The sequence below is a fragment of the Calypte anna genome, chromosome 10 (genome assembly GCF_003957555.1).
Source record: "Calypte anna isolate BGI_N300 chromosome 10, bCalAnn1_v1.p, whole genome shotgun sequence".
Lineage (NCBI taxonomy): Eukaryota > Metazoa > Chordata > Aves > Apodiformes > Trochilidae > Calypte > Calypte anna.
The window spans coordinates 13,426,131-13,450,455 of NC_044256.1; the positions used below are offsets into that span (position 1 = coordinate 13,426,131).

The 24,325-nt window shown below is 40.4% G+C and overlaps 1 protein-coding gene across 1 annotated transcript; it reads left to right on the forward strand.

Moving 5' to 3' along the window:
• The first annotated feature begins 19,914 nt into the window (after positions 1-19,914).
• Positions 19,915-22,572, forward strand: BCL2A1 (BCL2 related protein A1). Its single transcript, XM_008491974.2, has 2 exons — positions 19,915-20,347; positions 21,854-22,572. The coding sequence occupies exons 1-2, from the start codon at positions 19,928-19,930 to the stop codon at positions 21,956-21,958; spliced, it is 525 nt and encodes a 174-aa protein (XP_008490196.1). The 5' UTR covers positions 19,915-19,927; the 3' UTR covers positions 21,959-22,572.
• Positions 22,573-24,325: the final 1,753 nt, after the last annotated feature.

Here is a 24,325-nt window from a genome sequence, read left to right on the forward strand (position 1 = left end):
ATAATGCCTGAAGTCTTTTTTCTTGGATACCAGAATGACTTGAAATTTGTAGCCAATAAAATTTTACAGCAAAGCAGATCTGATCAGTGGTTCCTTAAGTGAAACAATTAATCTTCTCTGTCAAAATGTCATCAGAGTTTGCTGGATTCAAAAACAATTAAGTGTTTTACTGGAGGAAGTAATAAAACATTACATTCCTATAGCTTCACAGATGTTCATAATGCATTTGAGATTTTGTATTCTTTCTTTAGGAAATTCATAGCTGGAACTTTTAATATACCTAGAACACATTTTTGTCCCCTAATATCCAAATATTTTCTCATGATCAGCTTTAAGTTTTCTAATCAACTTTGACAGGAGACATCAGGCTGGAATGGGATGACTCCTGTCCTGGTATTCTACCTTAGGAAAGACCTTATGCCTACCTTCTACACACAATAGCAGTGTCTGCCTTTGGGTGGTACCTTTAGGATCCTAAAACAATCACAGAAATCCCTAAGTCTTCCCAGCCAGAAATAGGACACAGCCTTACTGCTTTTCTCAAGTTTACTGATTATATCACATCAGTGAGGACAAAGTATATCCATCTCTCACCTACCTGCTGACAGTTTTCCAGGGAATTGCAGTGAGCACAGGTTACAGACCACACTCCTAGCACGCTGCACAGGGAGAAGAAAGAGCCAAAGAAAGAGAGGTATCATGTTCCTGTTCTCCTTTCACAGCTGGAAGTTCCTTGGGCACCATCACACATGAGCAGCTCCTACACAGCTGGAGCCTATGCAAGGACCACAGTGACACAGAGAACCAGAGAACAGCAGAGTCCTGTCCATTCTCTTCCCACCCTTCCCCTGCTGTATATTATAAAACCAGACCTGGTCCTGCTCACAGGTTAATTAAATCTGAAGAAAGTCTGGTGCCCAATTCCCTATGCTATCTTTTAACATCTTGTGTACTGCATAGGACATATTAAAACCACAAAATAATATTTATACACACCACACCAAGCTTACCAAGTCTCCCAAAGAATGGTGTTTAATACACTGCTATTAATTTGCTGACATACCTAATTATACAGTTGGATATGTCAACATGAAGTTATATCTACATGACAGACATTGATGTGGCTGTTCATGTAATGGAGATGTACCCTAAGCACCTTGAAACCAAACTCAGACACTGCCACCAGTACAGCCATTGCTGAGCCATGTGGACTGCAAAACCAATCAGAATAATATTTATTGTGTCAGAGTCACTTGCTTGTGCCAAACTCTGTTTTTAGCAACTAGAATACTACTGGTAATCAAGCCAGCTCATGAGGAACTTACCCAGTGTGTCTACCTACACCTACACAGCAGTGATACCAGCCTTGAGTCACGGGTCTGACAGATGAACACTGGTGGGCTTAGCCATAGAAGGATAAGGTTTCATCATCTCCCTTCTGTGTGTATCTTTCTTCTCCATGAGAATTTTTCACCTTCATAGCAGGGATGGGAGAAAGGGATGGTAACCTGGCTTGTAATTTAGCTGGCATAGTTCACAGATTAAACAGTAGTGGAAATGCATTGGTCCTACAGTGCTGGACTATGAACTGTAGTTATAGATACACAACCTTTTGTGCTGCTTTTATGCTGGTGTCAATAACATCCAGCAGAAAATACTGGGAAAAGCACTGATCATTTACAACACTACAGCTACACGTGCTAGAGCTGGTCTGCCAGAGCCCTTGATCTTGGAAGAGAGGAACTGGGAGAAATACAAACCATAAAACAGAAGGTTATCTACTAACAAAACATCCCAGTGTAGTTCAAAATCAATATTAAGTCTTGAGTAAGGGAAAGTAAAGCAGAGAAAAAGTATAAGCACTGAAGACCTATGTATTAGTCCACATCTAACACAATGGACTTCTCCAGGATTTTTTTTTCTCCAGTGCTGGAACAAATTTTCTGCATTATCTTGGGCACGAGGCACAGTTTCTCACTGCCCTGGTGTTAGATAAGACTTCTCTAACTTAGCAACTTGCAATGCAAGCTATTATAAGTGTCAAAGAGTGCTCATTTAGAGAGGATTACATCAGGTCCTGAAGAAGGAAGAGGGCTTGCAAAAGGTAGATAAAAATGGGATGAGTTCAGTTGTCCTTAGAGTCTGTGGGAGTCAGGGGAATGACGGACACTCAGGTGCTCTCAGGCTCAGTCTCTCGATAAGGAAGCATTTCCCTAACTACCACACAGGGAACAGGTTTAGTGCAGGGGCAAGTACTTACACACTTAATACTCAGTGGACAAACTGACTAAACTAAAAAAAAAAAAAATTTGATTTCTAATTAAGCCATTTGTAGAAAATATTTCAGTTGATTCAGGACTGATTCTTTTGAGGAACGAGTCCCTCCCGCTAAGGTCTTGAGAAACATTTGAGGAAAATTTCTACTGGGTCAGATCCTGTGAACAATGGGGTGACAAAGAACAATCCTGCACAGGCTTTGCACGTTTAGCAGAGCAGAGTTGTTACCAGATGTGCAGGGGCTGCACTACCATAGGGGCCCGTGGTGAAGAGTGTAAGTACACAGTGACGAAGACAGAAGAGGGGGGTGAGCATCAGCAGATGGCCAGGCACGTTCATCCTCACAACATCATGGATATTAAAGTGAAGAAAACACAATGGGAAATGCTGGAGAGTGACTGCATTTGGGAAGACTCCAGTACTTCAAATTCATTTGATGCCTAAATCCAGTGATTATTTTTTTTACGAGTGGGGTTTATACCCTTTAAAATTACTTCCACCTGTTAGCAGGGTAATAACTGGTTGTATCAGAACATCACTGACCATCACTGTGCACAGACAAGAATCTTCCACCTGCAGCTGAGTTCTCTTCCCTGGCTGTTACCTTTATTGCCTGATGCATACCAGAGAATCAACATTTCAGCTTTGCAGCACTCTGTCATGTCCAGGTAATTAAAAGAATGCCACTGCACCTGGCAGAACTATAAAAATGTCCTTATAAAAGTCTCGGCTGCATTTACTGTTTTATTCATTGCTACGTTGTTGTGTTCTGCCTTCAGTAAAAAAGCCTCATGGAAGTGAGGCACTACCACTGAGGGCTAACAAACATTCTCCCTTCAGCATTGGTGTCTTTATTGTCCTTCCTGTCTTGGATCCTTGCTTTCTGCTTTCAAGAAAGAAAAAAAAATACAAACCAAACAAAAACAAAGCATACTTTCTTTTGCTAGAAGAAGGAAACCAGAACAGATAGGATTTAAGTTTTCATCCCTTCTCTATAAGTGGAAAAGGCTGAAAGCTTTATTTCCCAGGGAAATTTATTCCATATTTTAATCTTGCAATGCCTGAATAATCATCTTGCATAGAACTTTATCTCTCCTGTTAGTGACTCGTGAACTAGAAGGAAAAATATAACGAAGTTTAATATATACAAAATAACATTGATAGTTTTACTACAGGTGTAGAAGCCCAAACCACACAAGCACAGACATAGCTATTAAAGGAAAACAAGAAGTAGAAAGTTACTGACAGAAGCTGTTCAGAAACAAATTTTCCAATCCCCCAAAGCCATCTGATTGTCTTACAGACAAGTAAGCCTTACAGACAGGTTTTCAAAATACAGGTTCAGTGTGTTCTTATTTGTCTTTATTTTACATGTAAAATAAATCTTTATTTTACAAATAAAGAGGCTGAAAGTTTTGCCTATCCTTGTGTACTAACGTGACTCTAGAATCCAGAGACTTCAGAAAAATCACCACCACGCCCACATGGGCAGCAGTAAAATGGTAAGATTTAGCATTGTTAGCCTATTCAATTCTAGCAAGCTACCTGAGACATTCCCACACATGCAGTTCCCTGTAGAAACACCATATTTTTGTATTTTTGTATGCAGCAACTTTCTATGAGAGAAAAAGGGCTCTGTCTAGGGTTTCAAGATATCTTGCTGCACAAAGCAAAAGCAAGTCAGGATATCACAAAATTCCCATTATGTTCTAAGTATGCTCAGATCATCCCTAAATACATATGCAGTACGTCTGACTCATCCCCAAACCCTGGATGTGAGTATAGGAGCCCCAGGTGGCAATGGTGCCAACAGTGCAATAAGCAACGTGACTAATATCTCTCATATGTAGCTTGTTTTCTCGTCCCTTTTTCAAGGAAAGGGCCACATGTCTTGGCAGATATTATTAGCATGCTCTTTGCATCCAAGAATGCAAGTTCTAGGAATTGCATCTAGCACAGGAAGTAGAAGGTGGTGGTGTCTGTAATGGCTATGAGCCCCTGAGGGAATTCATTACTATAGGATGGAGCCTGTCTTGGGCCCAGACAAGCTGCAGAATCTGATTTATCTGAGGGACACAGCTGCCAGGTAGGTGTTTAATCTGAATGTCTTGGTGTTGGGGTATGCCAAGTCAAGTCTTTTAAACATCTTGCTGCAGCGCTCAAAATTTATGTTGGAAAAAGAAAAAAAGGGAAAAAAAAAGACCTGGAAGCACAAAAGTCAGAATGATATTCAGTCTGTCTGTACCAAGCTGTGTGAAGATGAAGTGATGAAATGAACATGCCAAGTGCAAGCCAAGTCAGTGGCACAGACAACCATAAGCTGAGTGCAGGGTCAGAGGACAGGACACCCTCCTGGGACTTTCATCCAACACCAACCCACTGAAAAGTCTCACCAAAAGCAATCTGTACATCCTCAAGTCTGACATAACCAAACACTAAGTGACTGTGCCAGTGTGAAAAGAAAAAATTCTCATTCTAGATGTAAAAGAAAAAAAAAAAAATCACTCATTTAGTTCTACTAAGTACTTACAGTATTGCCAATTCTGGCCACTTAATCCAAACAATATTCCCCATTTTTCTGAAAAATTAAATTATATATAGCTCATGAAAAATGAATGCCATGAATTTCTGGCATTAATAGTTGCAATTAAGAGCTTGAAGACCTGAAACAGGTGTGCTTCACAGCCTTAGAAAACCCAAAGGCAAAATGAAAAATATGCATTTTATTGTTTTTTATCATCCTTGTGACTTTAAGTCATGCATGACTTTTCTTGAAGGCCCAATTCCCAGCTTGAAATGTTAATATGGGGCTGCAGTGTCCCACAAAGAATGAAATGCAGCTGTAAGAGCTGTACCCAGATGGCAGGTATGGAGCAACCGAGCAAACACAAAGCATTTTGTACTTGCCAGCAACTTTTTGTTCCATGTTGACAGAAATGAGGAGTCTGACATTCCTGGTGTTTTATAGGAGCAGAGAAAGCCAATGAAAAGCAAGGCAAAGGGAGGAAGGATTCCTGCCTAACTTGAAAACAGGTGAAAGTGGATCCTTAAAAAAACACAACAAAACAAACAACCTGAATTTAAACTGCTACCGCTGTGTTAATGAACAGTTGGGAAGGCAGTGAGGGAAGGCACACGTGTATATACAGAGCTGGTAATAAGGGAGTCTTGTTCTGAACCTGCTTCTGCCACTGACTCATCCAGCAGGCTTAGGCCTACTTCAGTTCTCACTTCAGAACTGATTAAACTTAACTATAGAACCAGCTGCTGTCACATTTATTCATGTGAAGTAACACTTTCTTCCCTGGTGACACTATTTGTGAAAGCAGAAACTCATAGTTCACAGGTGAATAACTGAGCCCCATTGTAGAAACAGAAAAGGTAAGAAAGGATAAACCTCTAAGGCTTAGCTGGTTAGGTCTATGCCTATATCTTAATTAGTTGATCCATATGTAGGTATTTGCATCAGTTACTGATCTGCTTCTCTGAAGGCTTTCCTTTAGGAACACATGATCAGGAATTCAGAAAGGTTTGGGAGCTGACAAGCCCACAGACTCCTCCTGAGTAGCTGGCAAGGTGACTGAGGAGCATCTCATGCTTACGTCTGAACCAGCAACAGAGGTGGTGAAGAATTCACAATATCTTCATAGAGATGCTTCTAAAAATCCTTTTACTAACATGCACTGCTCCAGAACTGGGTTGGCAGCCCAGTATAAATCCCCTGTTTGTACAAGTTCTGCCAGCCCTGAGCAGTACTGACACCCAAGCTCCTTAGCAACTGCTGACAGCACGGGAGTGCAATGCAGGGAACCCTTCCAGGGAGTTTTGTCATGCTTAACCAAATGTTGGGTTGAAAAATAGTTTCAAATTTCAGTCAGCTGCATACAACCCTGGACATTATTTGTTCAGGAAATTATTTCTTAATACTGATGAGTATTATCAACATTTAGAGATGTAATTTAGAGGTGCCAGTTAATACAATATATCTGCTTTTGTCAATGCCTGCCATGTGCCTCCATTCCTCCTTGGAGGCATCCTTTGTAAAATGGCTGCACATCTGTTAATAAGCACTGGACTAGAAATTAAATCTCAAAGAAACTACATCTGTTATAATTGTATAAAAGTGGCTACAATGTTTAAATAAGTGAACTTTTCTTCTTGAAAACCCATGAGACTTCAAATAAACTACACGTGGAATGAATTCAGGCCAGGGCCTCATTTGTGCCCTTAGATTTTGACTTTGGTTTAGGAACATTTTGCACTGTCTTCCTGTGTTCAGTGATCTCAAAGAAAACATTGCCTTGCTACACTTCCCAATTTCTAAATTATTTAGCTCACATTTGTTGTCATTGGGGTGTGCACAAAAATCAGGCTGGGCAGATAAAGACCACCCACTACTAAGGGCATATTGCAGAACTTACAGCTGCAACAAAGCCCTCATGTTTATGCTTCCTGGCTCAAGAATTTCATGGGCTCTTTTTATTGCCCATCCATAACTTACAGCAACATAAAAACACATTGTTTTTCCTGATAATTTTGCCATCCTGCTATTTCGTGAGCCAGTCGGCTGGTCTGGAAGTCCATGCACCAGGTACTGCATCTTGGCAAAGGAATTGGATTATTGCCAAATAAAAGTCAGATTATTATTATGGCTGATATGATAGAAGTGTTTGCAATGGGTTTTTAAATAATCCTTTACATTTATATTGCACCATTCATCCTGAAGAGAACCAAGGTGCTGTGGAGGCTGCTAATGGATCTTTTTGCTCATTGCTAAAACGGAACTGCTTCTAAGCTGGAGGAACAGTGACCATCCTGCACAAACAGCTCTATACCAGGGCAGCAGGTAATGAAGCAAACAATAATATTGCCATTTGAAATTGCAAGCTAATTACTTGACTTGGAATTTGATGAGGACATAAGAGCTGATATGCTGCTGCTTGTAAAAATATACCCCAACGTATTTTGGGGTCGTTTCATCACTGGAGTGATGGCACTTCTCCCAGCCTCAGCTTCCCTGTCATTACACTGGGCACACTATTTCCAGCTGAGCTCAGGGTCAAGATTGTGACTTGAGCATCAAAAGCTTCATTTATAGCAGTGGATAAGTTTCTCAGGAATATTTTCCATGCAGTCCAGTGACTTGAAGCACAGTTCCCCTTGGTTTAGGAGAATTTGAGCATATACATCTGTACTCACTACAGCCCAAACATGAGATGTGTGGGATGGTGCTTGACAGGCAGCCTTCAGCCAGGGATGTGTGGGTGCTCTGCTGATGTCTGAGTTGAAATGCAGATAACACCACACTATTTAACTGACAGTGAATCTTCCCTAAATGTGGTAGGAGGATATGCAGCACTCTACTGGACTTGAGAGATGCATCATTAGTGCATTCCCACAGTCTGTTCTAACTTCTGCTTTGGGACTGGCTCTCCCATGTAAACTTGAAGGAGAGGAGAATAAAAGATGAAAATGGTGAAGGTGAGAAATTCTGTTATATCAGTGTTTTTTGCTCTGTTGCTATATGTCATTAGGAAAGGACTTACTTATCTGAAAAAGCAGATAATTCCTGATAGACTACCTATATTGTGTTGCCTACATCACCTGCCATTATATGAACAGAACTGTACTGCAAGTGAGGACAAATGATCAGAAATTCCCTTCAAAAATTATTGCCAAAAGCAGATGGGAAGTACAACTCTACATGAAAAAGCTGAAATCTTGCTTACAGGAAAGATACGGCAAAAATTCACTATAAAATAGTGAATTTAGTGATTGATAGCAGTGGTTTGTATCCAAATTGGATTCCATGACAAATTAAATTCTATGCAAACTAAATATTGCCTAGACCCTGCAATTAAGTGCCATTGCTGAAGTTGGGACCCCACCTCAGTCAAGAGTTGCCCAAGTGCACTCTTAATATCAAGGGTAAGAAAGGTACATTCCTAGCAGCAGGATAAAAGCTGGATTCATGGTACAGGCTTTGGATCCATTACAGTGAGCACTGTTGTCCCAGAACATCTTTATCTTGAAGCCAGTCCCCTCCCTTCACTTACAGTGCTGGCAACAAAGGTTATTTGCATTGCAGAGCTGTATTTTCTCTCTGGCTCCCATGTATCAAGCATGGGAGTATATCAGTTTCAGATGGTGCTTAAGCAAAATCATTAGGCAAATTATTTAGCAGGGTGCACAGGGATTTAGCAGTAGGACTCCTATTAATATGGAGACATACATGGATAAATCTCTGCACTAAGATTTCCCTGCACAGTATTGCCTTAATAATCTTTTTAAATTTGATATTTTGTTCTGTCTATAGAGAGATGCTGTAGACCAACCGAAGGTAAGGCTTCCCAGATTTTAATCATTTAAAAGTCAATATTCTCTTTCTCCAGGTTTCTCAAGCCAGAAGAAACCTTGTGATGTTGCATGACAAAAGGACAATTCATCAAATTAAAAGCACTGTAAAAGCTGAAACCAATTGTTATTGATCAGTCCTGTGCAGGCTGACAGCTCAACTGCTCTCTGGGAGTAAATTTCTACAAATTCCTAAGAAGCCAACACCAACTGATACAATCATTTACTCACAATAACTAGGGATAGCCTGTGCTGCCTCAGCATTCTTCCCAATTTAAATATATCAAAAGGTACCAGTATCTCAACCTTTGATAAAGGTGGCATGGGGACAAGAGTTCAGTCTGTGTAGTTAAAGATGCCAAAGTATCTTGTCACCATACCCTAACTCAAATAAATACAAGTGTGAATGACTTACAGCAAGGCAGATCTGCCCCAAAGATGGCTCAGTTCTGATGTGGCAGCTGCTGCACTGCTCCAAACTGAGACCCAGAGTGTTAAGAACAACTGAAATCAGTGTTTGTCCACCTTGATTTGCTGAGCTTCAGGCTGCAGCAGTCGAGATTTTGTCTTTGCATGAGGCAGGGATGAAATTATTTCTGGGAAAAGGAACCACAACAGTTGGTTGCAAGGCAAGCACGTGCAAATCAGAGCACCCTTTCTGGCTTCCCAGATTTCTGTAAAACCATTAAAAGGAATGAAACCATAATGCTGTGGGGGATTCCTTTAGCTGGCAGAGCCTGTCTTAGCTGGGAGTCATGAGCTACACACAAGAAGGTATTCATTGAAATTCTATGGACTAACTTGATGATCCAACTCAAATTGTCTTACACTTATCAGAAGGGAGGAACCTCATTTGCCCTTTATTCACATCCAGTCACAACTTAGCTGCTGTAGCTATAAAGCAGAGGTAAAACACTACATGACTGCAACACCTACCTGGGGAAATGACTACCCAGGGTAGAGGGCAACTGACCCCTTTTTATGTCTGGTGGCTAAGAAATAAATAGTGTAATTTTGCTTGTAAACTTAGCTCAGTTTTGGACTCGGTGAGAATCAATGAGCCTGCAGCTTGAAAGCTACATTTTTACTGAGTCACTCTACACAGCAGAACCCAACTTCCAGTGTATTACTGGGGTTGTAAATGTTTGCCTCAGCACTCCTATCTTGTTAGTATCACCAGGAATCAGAGAATATGTTTGCTAGAACTGAACCTTATTACAGTGTGTGAGCTTCTGGATGACACTCTTATCCAGCCCTACTTCCTCAGATCATGATAGAATTGTTCATTACTCTTTGGAATGGAGAGGGAAGCTTTGCAGGTTGGATCCTGCAGCTGCCTGCTACCTCTCTCCACAGAGGAGGATGCACCATCAGTAAAACTTACACATGTGCATGTGGAGCTGCAGAAAGGAAGAAAAAAGACTGGATTGCATGGAAGTTTTAGGATCAAACATCCCTGTCTCAGAGAGACAAGAACTAGACCTCCCCAGTGCACCTAAAATGCTTCCCAGTTTCACAAGAGGCCATAGTCAGTGTAGACAACATTGTTTGGCAAGGAATTAATATAATAAAACCCCAGTTATTTTCTTTGTTGGATATCCAGCTGGACACTATGAACAGAAAATTTGACTACATCATACAAGTGTGTTGTACTTTTACCTTCTAAGGGAGATTTTTATTAGATTACAAGTTAATTAACTATAAATCTAGTTTATTGCTATTACAATTCTTTCCAATTTTCCATTTACAACCATTCCATATGGACAAAATTATTTCTTTAATTTAAAATGCAATCTTTACCCTTTTATGAAATCTAGCATTCTGAACTATTTTGAAAAGCTACATAATGACTTAATTTACTACACTAAAGAATCTGGCCATGACTGAACAGGAATCCACTCACAAATTGTCTACCCAGAAAAAGTGATTAGCAAATAACAAAGAATGGACTACAAAAGCAATCTTATTCTTCACCAATTTCCAAATTTTGCAAGAGTAGCTTCTATAAGTGATTAAAAAGGAGAAATGCTTTCAGGAGCAAGTACCTTAGATGAAAAATCGATGCACAAGAAAATATGTTGCCTCAGTGTGGTAACACAGTTTAATAGGATAATTTTACAGCTACCAAGCCATACTGCAAAAGAAAAGTGACTTGAAAGATGAACTTGATAAAACTGTCTTTCAGATTGCCTCACAAGCACCCAGTCTTTGGCAATTTAGCCAAAACATAAAGCCAAAGAATTACAAATCCTAAATCTTCACCATCTCTAAGCAAGATCTAACTGCTATCTACAGGCTCTTGTGGGAGAAAAATTAGGATTCAAGACATATACACACACACATTAATGTATATAAATGCCAAATACCAGCATCTCAGTCTGTAACATGCTACATTAAGCTAAAAGTAGCACCTAGGCCTGCCTGAGCTCCAGGTCTCCGGGTGCTAGCAGAGGTACAAATAAACAGCTCCACTGACTTCCAGCAAAGGATAAAAGAAAACAAACATTAGGACTCTGACTCAGACACAGATGGCAAATGACTGGACTAATGTGTTTTTGAGTCAGCTCTTACCTGCTTCAGCTCCATTTGGCTTGTGGCCACAGCCTTGTCATCATCAATTGCCTGGGCTGAGGCTTCCCAGCATGACCCAGAGCTGCTGAGGCACAGACACAAACTGCCCTTAACCTGCCTCCTGGGGAAGGCTGCTAAATATAGGCAAAAGAGACACACCTGAATAGAATTCTCCAATTTTCTAATTTCCTCTATTTTAGAAGTGGGGAACTGTGTCACAGAGGACCAGTACATTTCTCAAGGTCATGCAGATAAGCTGTGGTATTGGTAGAAAATGAAGCTGCATTTGCTGAAGCAACACATTTTTTGAGAAGTCCATCTCACAGATGGGGAAATCAAAATTCAGAGTTAGAGGGGTCTGCCAGACCATAGAAACACCAAGTATTATACCAAATATAAAGATTCCAGACTCTGTGGACTCTCTCTTTTGTAGAGACCACTGATCTCTGCCAATACATCCAGCTAGAAGTTGAGTTGTACTCAAGTGAGACAATTCTCAATCCCCTGTAAGCAGCTAGAAAAAAATAACTCCCTCTGGAACTGCACTGATCATTTATCAGCTCAGGAATATAAAGGAGAGATGTAAAGCAAACTAATTACATTTGATGGGGGCTTTTTGCATCTGGGTTCTGAGCTGCAAAATAGACTGGGAATGGCTGATTATTGTCAAGCCTCCAAAAAAAAAAAAAAGATTAAGGGCAAAGGAGAAACAAGGATGTTGCTTTTATTTATGTTGCTTGAGGACTGGCCATTGGAAATGCATTTCTCATTGAATGATTAACAGTTATCCAGTAAAAAGAGCAAATAAAATCCTTGTCTAACTCAGTCCCATCCTCTCTGGTCTTGCTGCATGTGAATTGCACTTTTTATGTGAAACTGTCTGCTTTATATACTGTTGCTCCTCAATACCATTAGTCTGCTGTGATGTCCTGTTTCAAAATCAGGAATAGTTATGAAAACCTATGAGATCTTTAACTAACATTCTTTTCTCTTGAAAATCAATAACTTTAGGCTTCATTTAGCTCCCCATAGACAGATTCACATCCCTGCACAGATGAAGTTACCAAAATCAATAGAGCTTTGCTGAGACACAGGAGGTCAGACCATGCAGAGCTCCTCTGACTTCATGAGCAAGGCACTCACTGCTGGGGCTGAGCTTCCATCTGATTTGGGTTTAAAGAGGTTTCTCAGCTCGAGAATGCTCTATGAAAGCCCTTGATTAAGTCATGATGATGCATAATTCCCAGGCATGCCAAGAATCTACTCCCAAATTGATACATAGGCAAGTCTGCTAAGGACAAGTGGGTATTCTGCAGTTTTATTATGAAAACTCAAAATGACATACACTGAGCTGCTGGTATGAAGTTTGCTTCCTCTTGCTACCAATAGCCATTAAAATGCCTCCCAGATTAAATGCAATCAAACCTGCTGTTGCCTCCTGAAAGACCATCACTGTCCCACTCCTGCTGGATTGTGAAATCCATGGACTTTGCGTGGGTTTAGCACTTCTCCCCACCCTCTGTGAGCTGGGGCAGGAAACTCCTCCTGGTTTTAATGGATGAAACACCCAGAAAAAGACAATCCCTCCTCCCAGCTGGGGCATTTAGGTGCTATTTTATCAACTACAACAGTCAGCACAATTAAGGAAACACTTTGCACTGAGATTATTTGAAAGGGTTGAAAAGAACTTGGCTTTCAGGAAAACAAGAGCATTTTAGTGCCAGAGCAGGGGCTGCCACTGGCATTATTTCTAACATGCAGTGTCCATGCAGGTTTAATTTCCTAGATGAACTCTACACACAGCCATGGCAAGGAAGCAATGGGCAAATGTTAATTCAAAGCACAGAGGACTGTAAAGTGATATGATTTTAAAATGAGCTCAAAATCAAATTTCTTTCTGCTTTGGTTAAAGGATGGCAGCAGGTTTGGACAACTAGTCATGGTTGCATTAGCTTCCTTCACACTTATTTAATGGGACGTCATTTCACTTAAAAAGATTGAGAGGATTGTATTACATGCTCAGACAGCACAGCCATGAGTGTGGTATAAATACCTGGGGAGACAGATTAGTTAGCTATTTCTGCTTACAGCCTTCTCCCAGGAGCACAGAAATGCCATCTCAGCAGGCCTTTTTGGAGGATCAGAAAATCATAATAAACACAAGGATAAAAATATACCATGGGAGTTACAGCTAATTTCTTGCTATAATTTGCAGCAATTTACACATAATCATTGTGGGTCTGAAAATACTGCACAGTGCCAACAGCAGAGTGTCTGCTGAAATGGTGCAAATCATAAGAATGAGAAATGCAGTTTGGATTAAAAAACACCCAGAAGAGTTGTTTGTAATACTAGGTTCACAAGTTCTTCCTTGCCATTAAATTAAGCAGGAGATTTTATTCTACCATATGCAGTCCAGTTTTCAAGGCTATAGGTGGATGGAAAAAGTCTCATACCAACTGCTTTTAGATTTCAGGAAAGCCCTACCAAATGGCAATGTAGTCTGTGTCTTTAAAAATAAAAATAATGCTGTAACCAGTAGGCACCATTAACACACCATTTTCATGCAAATACACATTTGAGGAGGTAATAAAGATGTAGCAAAATTACTGCACTAGGGTTCAGAAATGTGTTTTAATATAAATATTTATTTCCAGAATATGACAGTAACCCTAATTACATTGCGCATTAATTTCCTTAAGCATACTTTCTATTCAAAGATCTGCATTGCTAACAAAAGAGGAAAATATCTGTACACTGTACATTTGTATTTTTGTCCATTTTTATAGCTTAAAATAATTCAAAACCATTTGAAAGGGGAATAAAAACAAATGTGCCCTCAGACTGAAACCCTGCATATAAAACAAACTAGAGATGTGTTATAAATCTCCATTAAGAATGATTTATAGTAGAAATACTAGTATTGCTACAACCCTCACCAACAGAGGGGATATAGTAAAAGGGGGGGGGTGGTGGTGGTAAAATGATCTATTAAAAGAACATATTATCTTCTAAAGGAAAGATATTTAATCTATGAACCACTAACACTTGACCCAGTGCAACATTTCCTAGTAGTAACAGGAGCAGATGCAGGCTTGATTTAAATAAGGGAGAAGTACAGGAGCAGATGCAGGCCTGATTTAAATGAGAGAGAAACACAGAAGCAAGCAGGCTCCTGGGAGGGCTGATCCAGAGGACTACAAACTTCTGAGGCTCCAGGTAAATTGTACCTGCTGAAGCTTTCAGTGATTTATTTCAAAAGCATGAGACACATAAGCTTGCCTTAGAAAAATCAAATAGGAAGGTATTTAAATGCATACCTAACTATAACTGTTAGTAGCCTTACTGAATTGCTGCATTTTTTTCAAAGGCACCTAAAGGAGCTGGGCACTTCTCAATGGAAAATCTTTACTAAACCTTGTTCATATTTGGAAACTCATCCAGTGGGACTCAGCCCTATGCAGAGTAGGGCCCAGATTTGTTACTGAAATGCTGTCTCACCACATTTTGAGTATCACCTCCATTTAAAGATGGTTTAAAGCACTGGTGCAGCTGATGCTGGATGCTTGACTCTCCTGTCTTTGGAAGACACAGATCTGAATCAGAGCTGCAGATCAATCTACACATGGACTTTGCCCATGTTCACATTGCAGCTGCCACAGCATGAACCAGAGAATGAACCAGAAGTCAAGAGCACCCTTAACTTGTGGGTGCAAGGGACACACAAAGTTTTGGTTATCATACTGAGGCATGAGCTCTCTACTTGCTATTTCATGAAGACTCACAAGCAGACTTTTTTTCTCTCTTCCACCTACTTCTGGGAGCAAATATTTTCAGCAATTAAGCTGGCCTCAGCAGTATTCCTGCTGGCATCTGCAAATCTTGCTGAGCTTCTACCAAGTCTTGTTCATGCTCCATTATCTGGTAAGCTTAGGGATCCTTACATTTCTGTGGCTCTCTGCTGATATCTATGACTATTTGTTCAAATTTCCTAATCCTAGAAAAACATTTGGAAAGGCTTATGAGAATGTACATGTGTCTACACACATGCTGATGATGACACATGCCACATGCATAGTGGAGCAGTGTGTTTAGCTGCTCCCTTGACTCATGATGATGAGAGAAGCTGGGATCCAGAAGAAGCCAAGTACTGACCTGAGTTACCAGAGGAAGTGACAAGGCAGCAGCTGAACCCTGAGTAACAGCCAAAATTTGTCCTTCCTACAGTCACCTTATGTCACTGAAGTGCTACAGAGGAGTCACAAGGGGAGCAGAATGCCCTCTCAAAGATTTCTTGCACTGGAGAGCCATGGTGCACATCTTTGTATGTTCCATCCTCCCAGGTTTGCTGTGTGGTATTTTAGGAGCAGGAGAGACCTGATGCCATATTGCTCAACCCTCAGTCATTTTGGACTGCACCACAGCTCAAGAGTAAGCTGGAGCAGCTATTTGCCTTTGTTTATGTTGGATTTTGTTTATGTTTTGGTTTCTGATTTCCCCAGAACATCTCAGTTGTCCCAGAAGACAAAAAATCAGCTACACCTTTCTTCCTTGGAGCTTGACTCCTGCACATCCCTGAGACACACAGAATACAAGCTGGCTCTCAACTGGCACACAATGTGGGATCCCAGATCCCACTATTTTGTCTCCATCCTAGCAACATCAGGACATAGGCTGAGGTGGTTTAGAATTAACTGCTTCCAAAACTTCCTATGGAGATGACCTTTCTAAGCTTCTAGCAGGAGACTTTGACACTTCACGGCAAAGGAATTATTTGGGAAACACAATATCGTTTGTTAATTTAGATTATTACTGGCGATGAGTCCCTCCCTTGTTGTATTTTAGTTCTTTCAGGCATACAGAACCTAACAGCACGGAGGACTAGAAAGTGGGCCGGAGATCCCAGGAGGAAAGGGATTTCTGCTCTGCCGGGCTCCTTCCTCCGCCTGCAGCCAGGCCGGCTGCGACTAGGTGGCAGCACTCCACTGGGCAAACCAACCCTCTGAATGTGCTACTACCTCTCCATTCCTGCTCCCGGGAAAGCCAGGGTGTGCATTCCGATTTATGGGAAAACGGAGGGAAAATAGAAGCCACTAAAGCCTCCTGAAATCTCATATCATGGCTGTGCAGGACAGTTGGAAAGCTATAAGTGAATTAAGCTGTTCTGTTGCAGTGAAATTCAATGCCATGCTAAAAACGTCCCTGATTTGGACATCAAAAAGGGAAGAAAATGAGAAGAAATTCTGGATTATTTTCTCAAGGCCTCAGAATGTTCCTCTAGACAAAGCTTACAGTTCCCATATTCACCTGGAACAACTCTAGCAAGGCAGATGCAGCACAAATAGCTCAACGAAGCTTTTGACATTTTGGCTTAGTTTTGTCTCTAACACAATGAGATAACATCATCTCTCACAAGTCAATTTTATGAGGATCTGTCAACTCAGTTCCCATCTGTTCTGGAAAATAAGCCTTTTCAGATTAGGACAGAAAGTGGACTGAACTCCCCAGAGCACTGATTTAAATTGAAGTATTTGAAACCCCTTGCTATTGTCAAGTAGCAAGAGCATCGTTTGCATTTGAGCTTCCATGCCAAGCTGTTTTCTATTTCAAACCTTTTATTAACACTTATTTATAAAAGACAAAGTATATACAACAAAGAGGAAAAGAAGGAAGAAGCAATGCAGTGTCTGAGAATGCAGGTTGTGTAGCACTGGGGAGATAGAGCACATATGAAGAAAAGTAGAAATTTATTAAGCTTACAGCTTATGATTAACACAACTACAAAATGTGAGTAAGTCTGGTAGGACATAGGAAGGCATGGCCTAATGTAGAAAATTACTATCAGAGTGCTAGAGTGGCCAATGCAGACACGAGGTCTCAGAGCTTATTTTTTATAGTGCTCAGAGTTGACCATTAGGGCTTGGGAAGAACAGCCTGCGTATGCACTCTGCTCTGATTCTTTATGTGTGCATATAGATATAAACAATGTCATTGCTACTGAACAGCCAACACTTGGAATTGCAGCCTTCACTACATGCTAGTGAAAAGCAGATGTGTCTGACATTAATGTTGATAGACCTGGGGCAGCTTCAACAGGCACACCCTGAGCTCTGCTCACCCATGCCACAGCTGCCCATCAGAGATGTCTGCTCAGAGCTGCCAGCCCTTTCTGGGAGCTGAGCTCTGAGCTTCCCCTTATAGCCCTTCAAGAGATCAAGAGACTGTAAGTGACAGGATTTGCACCAAAATTGCCAAGGTATTAATATTGATTTCTTTCAATAACAGTGACATATCCATCACCTTATGCCATCACTCTCCTCAGAATCCTAAATGCTCCACTAATGAATAAATATCTACTTCTGTCTGTGCTCTGCTGCTGTCAGCGCTGAAGAAAACAGAACTTGTCTCCTGAGGTATTGTTCACTGTTCTCACATTCAACTATTACTTGTATTCACAAAGAATACAAGGAGCTTTTCATTAATCAATTACTAAGAGAGCCAGGAGTGATCTGTAACTTCAGATTGTGCTATACAGACAAACGATTCTTGTGATTTTAACTCAAGTACCTCTCAGCCCTGTTTGCAGCAAGCATCTGACAGGAGGGAAGCTGCCTGGGAAGAGCAATGCCTTTTCTCTGCCCCAGAAATTTCTACCTAGACTTAGCTGAGTTGGGAAGAGTTAAGGACTGTCACGTCCTTTTTTTTCCTCATTTTTTTTTTCTTTTTATTTGCATTCCTCATAAAATAGTGGCAGTTTTCAGAAATCACTGAACATAAAGCCAAAGCCAGCCCAACAGCTCTGCCAAAGCAGCAGCTGTGGGTATTGGATAGAGGACACCTCTGAACTTTCAAAATGAGCTTTGGTAAGAACATGCCTGGGTACAGAGGAGAGGAGAGCTACCTTCCCACCCCCATCCCAGTATTGCATCCTCCCCTAAGGATATTATCTACCACAGGAGCTCACACTGCCCTCCTAAACTCATTCTCTCCCCAAGATGAACACAGTACCAAGCCACTTCTTGATTCCAGGAGAAAGTGAGGAAAATATTTTCCTGAATCACTGCAGTGATTGATGTCTGTGCTATGCTGGTGATAGCTTGAGGTTTCAAACCCTGCTGTGCATGGAAGATTACTGTGTCATTCTCAGCCAGACTCACCACACACAGAAGAGAAAAACTGAGAAGGAACTGGAAACTACCCTGGTCTACTCAATGGGTTTCTGCCAAACTGTGATGTCAGAGGAGTAGCAGCACATACATCTAGGGGAGGATGGGGTCAGCAATATGCTGACACCAGAGCTGTACCACAGCCTGGAAATTATTTGTTCCAGTATGGTTAGGTGCCAAGGGTAGGCAGACATCTGAGACTCAAGCCCCGTGCCTTGGCCACCAGGCATGCAGCTTTGCTCATCTTCCATATAGATCTGAGCATCAGGAAGAACCTGGGACTGGAAACAGGCTCCCTGGAGCAAAGAGAGCTGTTTGCTTGTAGCTTTCAGAAAAGGAAGAAACATGGAATAGAGGTGAGTAAGAAGAGATGGGAAAGAAGACAGGCAGATGGAGAAAGAAAGGGTTCTCCAAGCACCAAATTGCTTGCTGCTCTGAAGACCGCAATAGGGTGAAGTTCTCTACAGACACATCCCAACCTCCTAGCAGGATCAGGTTGCCTCAAAAGAGGTTTATAAGCAAAGAATGGGCTAGACACACCTGCATCTCCTCCCAAAAAATAACTGCCTGACCGAAAAATTTGAATCTAAGAGCAGTTTGTTGTAGGCATCATGATGCTTTTTTGTTACCTGTCATGAAAGATTCAGATGGTATCAAACATCACCAGCTTGGCTCCATATCTTCCATTCCATGTTCTGACACGCTGACTGCATTAGTATTGGCTTTTATACTAATACAGTCTTTTACAGCAGAACTCCCTGTGGGGAAAAGAAATCTTTGAAGCTACCCATTCAAATCTTCAAAGAAGGACCTTGAAGAACACTCACAAAGAGGCTGTGGGAAAGCCTGGATAATGCTACAAAGCTGGCTTTCCCCTTTTTCCATCCCAATTTGTACCACTGTTGGTTTCACACTTTTTGCAGTTATGTAAAGCTCCCTGGGTGCTGAACAAAGTTTATCGATTCTTTCATCCTGCTGGAAATGTCTACCAGTTTTGTCAAAAAAGCTGTGAAGCTGAAATAACCCAAAAACCTGCAATATGGATTTCAGCCTTAACCCCTGGCTATGAAGAAATTGGAGGGGGGGGAAGACTGGGGTGGGGTGGGGCTGCAAAATTCTACAGCACACACTTTTGGGGCATGTTTTTTTCAAGACAAATGCCTAACCTTTGCTAGCATGCACCATTCTCAGAATTTTGTGAGCTAAATGCCAAACCTCTGCTTGATTTACACAGCAAAACTCCCTAGGAAATGCCACATTATACTGCTAAAGAATGTGGTAAAAGCTGGTAGATTTCTAGTTGCAGATTCATACTATTTAGAGCAATAATAAATCACCCGAGACGACATGTTAAACAGATGCTTTTTCTTTCATTTCCGCTGTGACATATTCCACAACCCACACAACCATTAAGTCACTTGGTTTTTACAGGAACTTCCGTGGTAAAAGCAAAAAAATTCCATCAAAACCAGACAATACAAAGCTGTGTGCATGTCCTTTGGCTGCTCATTGCTGACCCTGATTAAGAGCAGTGAGCTGCTCCCCGCGTTCCGTCCTAGATGGAAACTGCCGAGTTCTATTACGTTTATTACTTAGCTCAAGATTATCTGCAGTATGTGCTCCAGGAGTCACCTCTTGGACCAGCTCAAACCAGGGTTGCTCATGTCTTGAGAAATATTGCATCTTCACTGCAAGATCAAACAGAGGAGGCTCTCAGACCATTCTTGGACAGGATTGAAATTACCTCAGTTGATGTTGCCAAGAAAATATTCAATGGGGTCATGAAAGAAAAATTTGCTGATGGAACTACTAACTGGGGTCGGATTATGACCATATTTACATTTGGAGGTCTCCTCACTAAGAAGCTTCAAGAGCATGGAGTGCAGCTCACTGGAGAGGAGAAGGAGCAGATTTCTTATTTCATCACAGAGTACATAATGAACAACAAAGCAGAATGGATAGATGCTAACGGTGGCTGGGTAAGTTTCAGTTCAGCATCTTCTCATTTTCCCCCAGTGTAAATTAGGAGATATTGTTCCATTAAGGAAAACTATTGTTTCAGACACTGTCAAAACTATTTCATTCAATGTTTTATTTGGTGGTTTAATATTTGATTAATTTGATCTGGAATGTCTCCCTGAGATGTACAGTGAAAGCTTTGCTTCTGCTTTATATAGAACAACTCTAATAGCTTTCTTTTTAAAAAGCAATTTCTGTACCTGTATCAGATGAAACACTAATATTGAATCATTGTGTCATAATATAATTCCGATGGAGGGGGGGCCTTAGGAAATTACCTGGTCTAGCCCCCCTGCTCAGAGAAGGTTGAACTATGCATGCCATGAATTTTTCCATTATTAAACCTGAAATTATGTGGCATCCTAAAATCAGTGCAGCAATTCTGTTTCCATAGAGAAGTCAGTCCAGAAATACTGAAGTTCAAGGTAAAATAAGAATACAAAGGTATGATCATCACAGCTGAAGTCAGTACTTTTGCAGTGGATTTCAGGAAAGCCTTTATTTATTCCTCCAAATCAATTTCACCTAAACAAATTTACATGCAAGAACAATTGGGGTAAATCTTTTCCACTTGGACTGGGATAATCCTAAAACTTCCATCTATCAATGGCCAATGCTCAGAAAAGCATTTGTCAATATGTGGATTATTTTGCTGAGCTCCTGAAATTCCCCTCTGCAAGTGAAGGGGAGGTCCCTTCTGCTTTGCAGAAATTCATTACACCAATACCTTTTATTTCATACTCAGGGGAAGCTGAGAATCAACAACATCAAATTCAGTTATTTCCCTGGTACTTTTTTCCTTCACCAATATGTAAATGTTACTTTATGCCCCTCTCTCAGCCCACTTCTATTTCCTATTACTTTTTTTCCTCACCCATTTTCTAGTGTCTTTTTTTTCCTTTTGTCTCTTTTTGCTTGTTTTGATCTTTCTCTGTCTGGTAACTATAAAAAAAAGAAGATAGTGAGTCATAGACCATTGGTGCATCAGATTTACTGTAAAGCCTCCTCTCCCTCTCTTTCAAATAGAGTCAATTTTATTTAAGAGAAGTATCAACTCCTGGCAACATTGTGTCATAATATGTGGCTTATTCTACTAGAATAAGAAGGCTTAAGGGAAGATATTTACAAGTGTATGACTACATCAGAGACACAGTACTTGTATCTCCCTTTGAGATGTGAGTTTAGATGCTACAGTTCATGCTCATTTTCTGTTTACATGGGGAAGGCAGAGGCTTGGAGATAAAACACCCAGCAAGGTGCAGCTTTTTTCAGCTACTGCTTTTTAAAGTCCTATTCATCTTTTGGAGGGAGATCTCTGAAAACCTGTCCCTCTATGCACAATGGTGTAGCTGTTAAGTGTCAGTAAAGTGTCAGCTCTGTTAAGCTGACAATAGCAGAGAGTGGTCCTTTTTTCTTACACACATTATTTTTAAGCAGTCCCTAACTATGTATGCTCTGTTCCTCAGGAAAATGGCTTCCTAACGAAGTTTGAAAGAAGATCACTACTATCTTTCTCCAAAATTACAGACATGTTCATAGCTGTTTTCTCCCTGTTCAGAGAGTACTACTGAAATGGATCAGCCAGCCATGTATAGTCTAGATATTGCCATAAGCTTCATTGCTAAGCAATATCAATAAGAAAACAATTTTCTTCCATAATTTGTTTTTAATTTATTTGTATTTATTTTGACTAAATGCAATGTTTCACATAATTTCCTAATTGCCAAACCTGAAGATGAGATCCCTCCAAAGGGGAACAGATGTAGCATCATGCAGCAATTCAAGTCACCCTTTCCAAGCAGGACTGCTTCAAGAGAAAAATTCTTCTCCATGTCCAGACAGCTCTTGGAATCTCTGCTGCACCTCTGCAAAAAGACATTGTGTTACTGAAATACAATCCAATGGGTTAAGAAACAAGTTTTAATGTCATTTGTTTTGTAAATGAAATACTACTGTAATGCATTTTATTGCAACTTTGTGTAAAAAAAGAGGGGTGGAGGGGTCTTTGAAGAAAAAGGAAATGTAAATCCCAGTGGAAAAGTGGGTACAAGCTACTGACACAGGCTAAGCAGTTTTTATGGGAAGAACTGTTTGTGGGAGCTAGCAACTTTAAAATGTCCACTCAGTTACAGTTAATGCAATGGTATGTGTTTCTTTCTTGTGTATTTTAATTGCTCAGAGCTACACTGAATGTTATTACAAATGTAATGTAGACACCTGCCTAAACTTTTTTAAAATTAAATATTTTAAAATAGGCAAGGAGAAAAGATTTTTATGCTGAGGTTTTGTAAATACACTAATATTTTTTGTAAATATATTAAAATATGTTTTTTAAAGGTTATGGTTGATTTAATTTCTCTTGAAGAATCTGGAAGATGGGAAAAGGTTTACCTGAGTAAGGTAACTCAGAAAAGCATCACACTGTGACTGGAGAATCCAAGAAGCAAATGGGTTTGACCTGGACTCCATGCATGTCAAGATTTTATTTTCCTGTAATACTTCTTAAGTATTATCTGGTAGCTTGTATAAGAAAGAGACAGACTGTAGCAAAATAAATTAACTGGATCAGCTCTGCTGACAGCAATTAGTGTTTTGGGAGATGCTGCAAAACTCAGCAAATTCATGAGTAGGACCAGACTTCCAAACTTTTATAAGCTGAGCCAACTATTGTTTTGATGCAAATTCCATTTGCTTTCAAAGGTTAAACAGTAATTCTTCAAGAATTCATGCTAGAAGGGTTTTCTTTTGCTGTAGTGACTCTCCTACATTAGGGAACTAAGGCTAGGTCTAAATACTCTTCTTTTTTTTGTAGATGTGTTGGGAGGTGAACCAAACTGAGGCAGCAGTGGCTTGTGGCACACAACAGCATTATTCTCCACGACAAACTGTGTGGATAATCAAGGCTTTATGATACCAGGAGGATGACTGAGCCTCCTTCTGGTAACACGATCTCTTTGACTTAATTTTTCATTTACTCTTTCATCTCAATGTAAGAAATTTTTTGCAGTAAGAGCAATCATTTATTGGAACAACCTCCCCAGGGATATGGTAGAGATCCCACTGCTGGAGGCGTTCAAGATGTGTCTGGGAAGGGTGCTAAATAATCTCATCTAGGCTCCCCTTCCCACAAAAGCTGGACCAAACAATCTCTCAAGGTCCCTTCCAACCTGGGCTATTCTGTGATTCCATGGTGGAATCTAACTTGGTGGGTTCAGCTACAGAACACAAACAGGTGTTAACATTTGCTAAAACCTGTATTGCTCCCTCTCCCTCCACAGTGAAAACAAGAAAGATTATTTAGCATGTAGAGCAGTACTTTTGACATAAACTTTGTTGGTGTCAATGGTGGCAACATCCTGAGGGCACGTGGTAGCCAAAGGAAAATGCCCACCTCCAGAACACTTATGGAAGTTCCCGTCAGAAATTGTATTTTAAAATGTTATTTTAACATAGATTTATTTATTTGCTGTCTTAAGACTTCACGATAAGAATAGGAATTCTAACTCAGTTCCTTTTTGTGCACCATTGCAAGCACATATTGTAGTGGCTGACACCACTCTATTAATACCACATTAATTTCCTTTTATGCTAATCTAGTAACCTATTTTATACTGGGGAGTGCAATTTTTTAATTAAGTGCAAAAGGCTATCCTAGTCTTTTCACAGTCTAGGTGACACAATAATTTTAGAACTTGCCTTCATGGTTCCAGTGAAAGAAGGATGGATCATTAGTGGTCTAGTGTGCTCCAGATCGTCACCAGGACAAAACCTTGATGTATTCTGCAATTAAGAGCAAGAAAAGCTGTGGTGATATACACTACCTGGATTCTAAACATAATTAAATGTCTGAAAACAACAGAGATATTATCTAAGTCTTTAAAAAATAGCAAAGATATGCTTTACTAGAGATGATGAAGCTATCTACATGACAGCAGTTT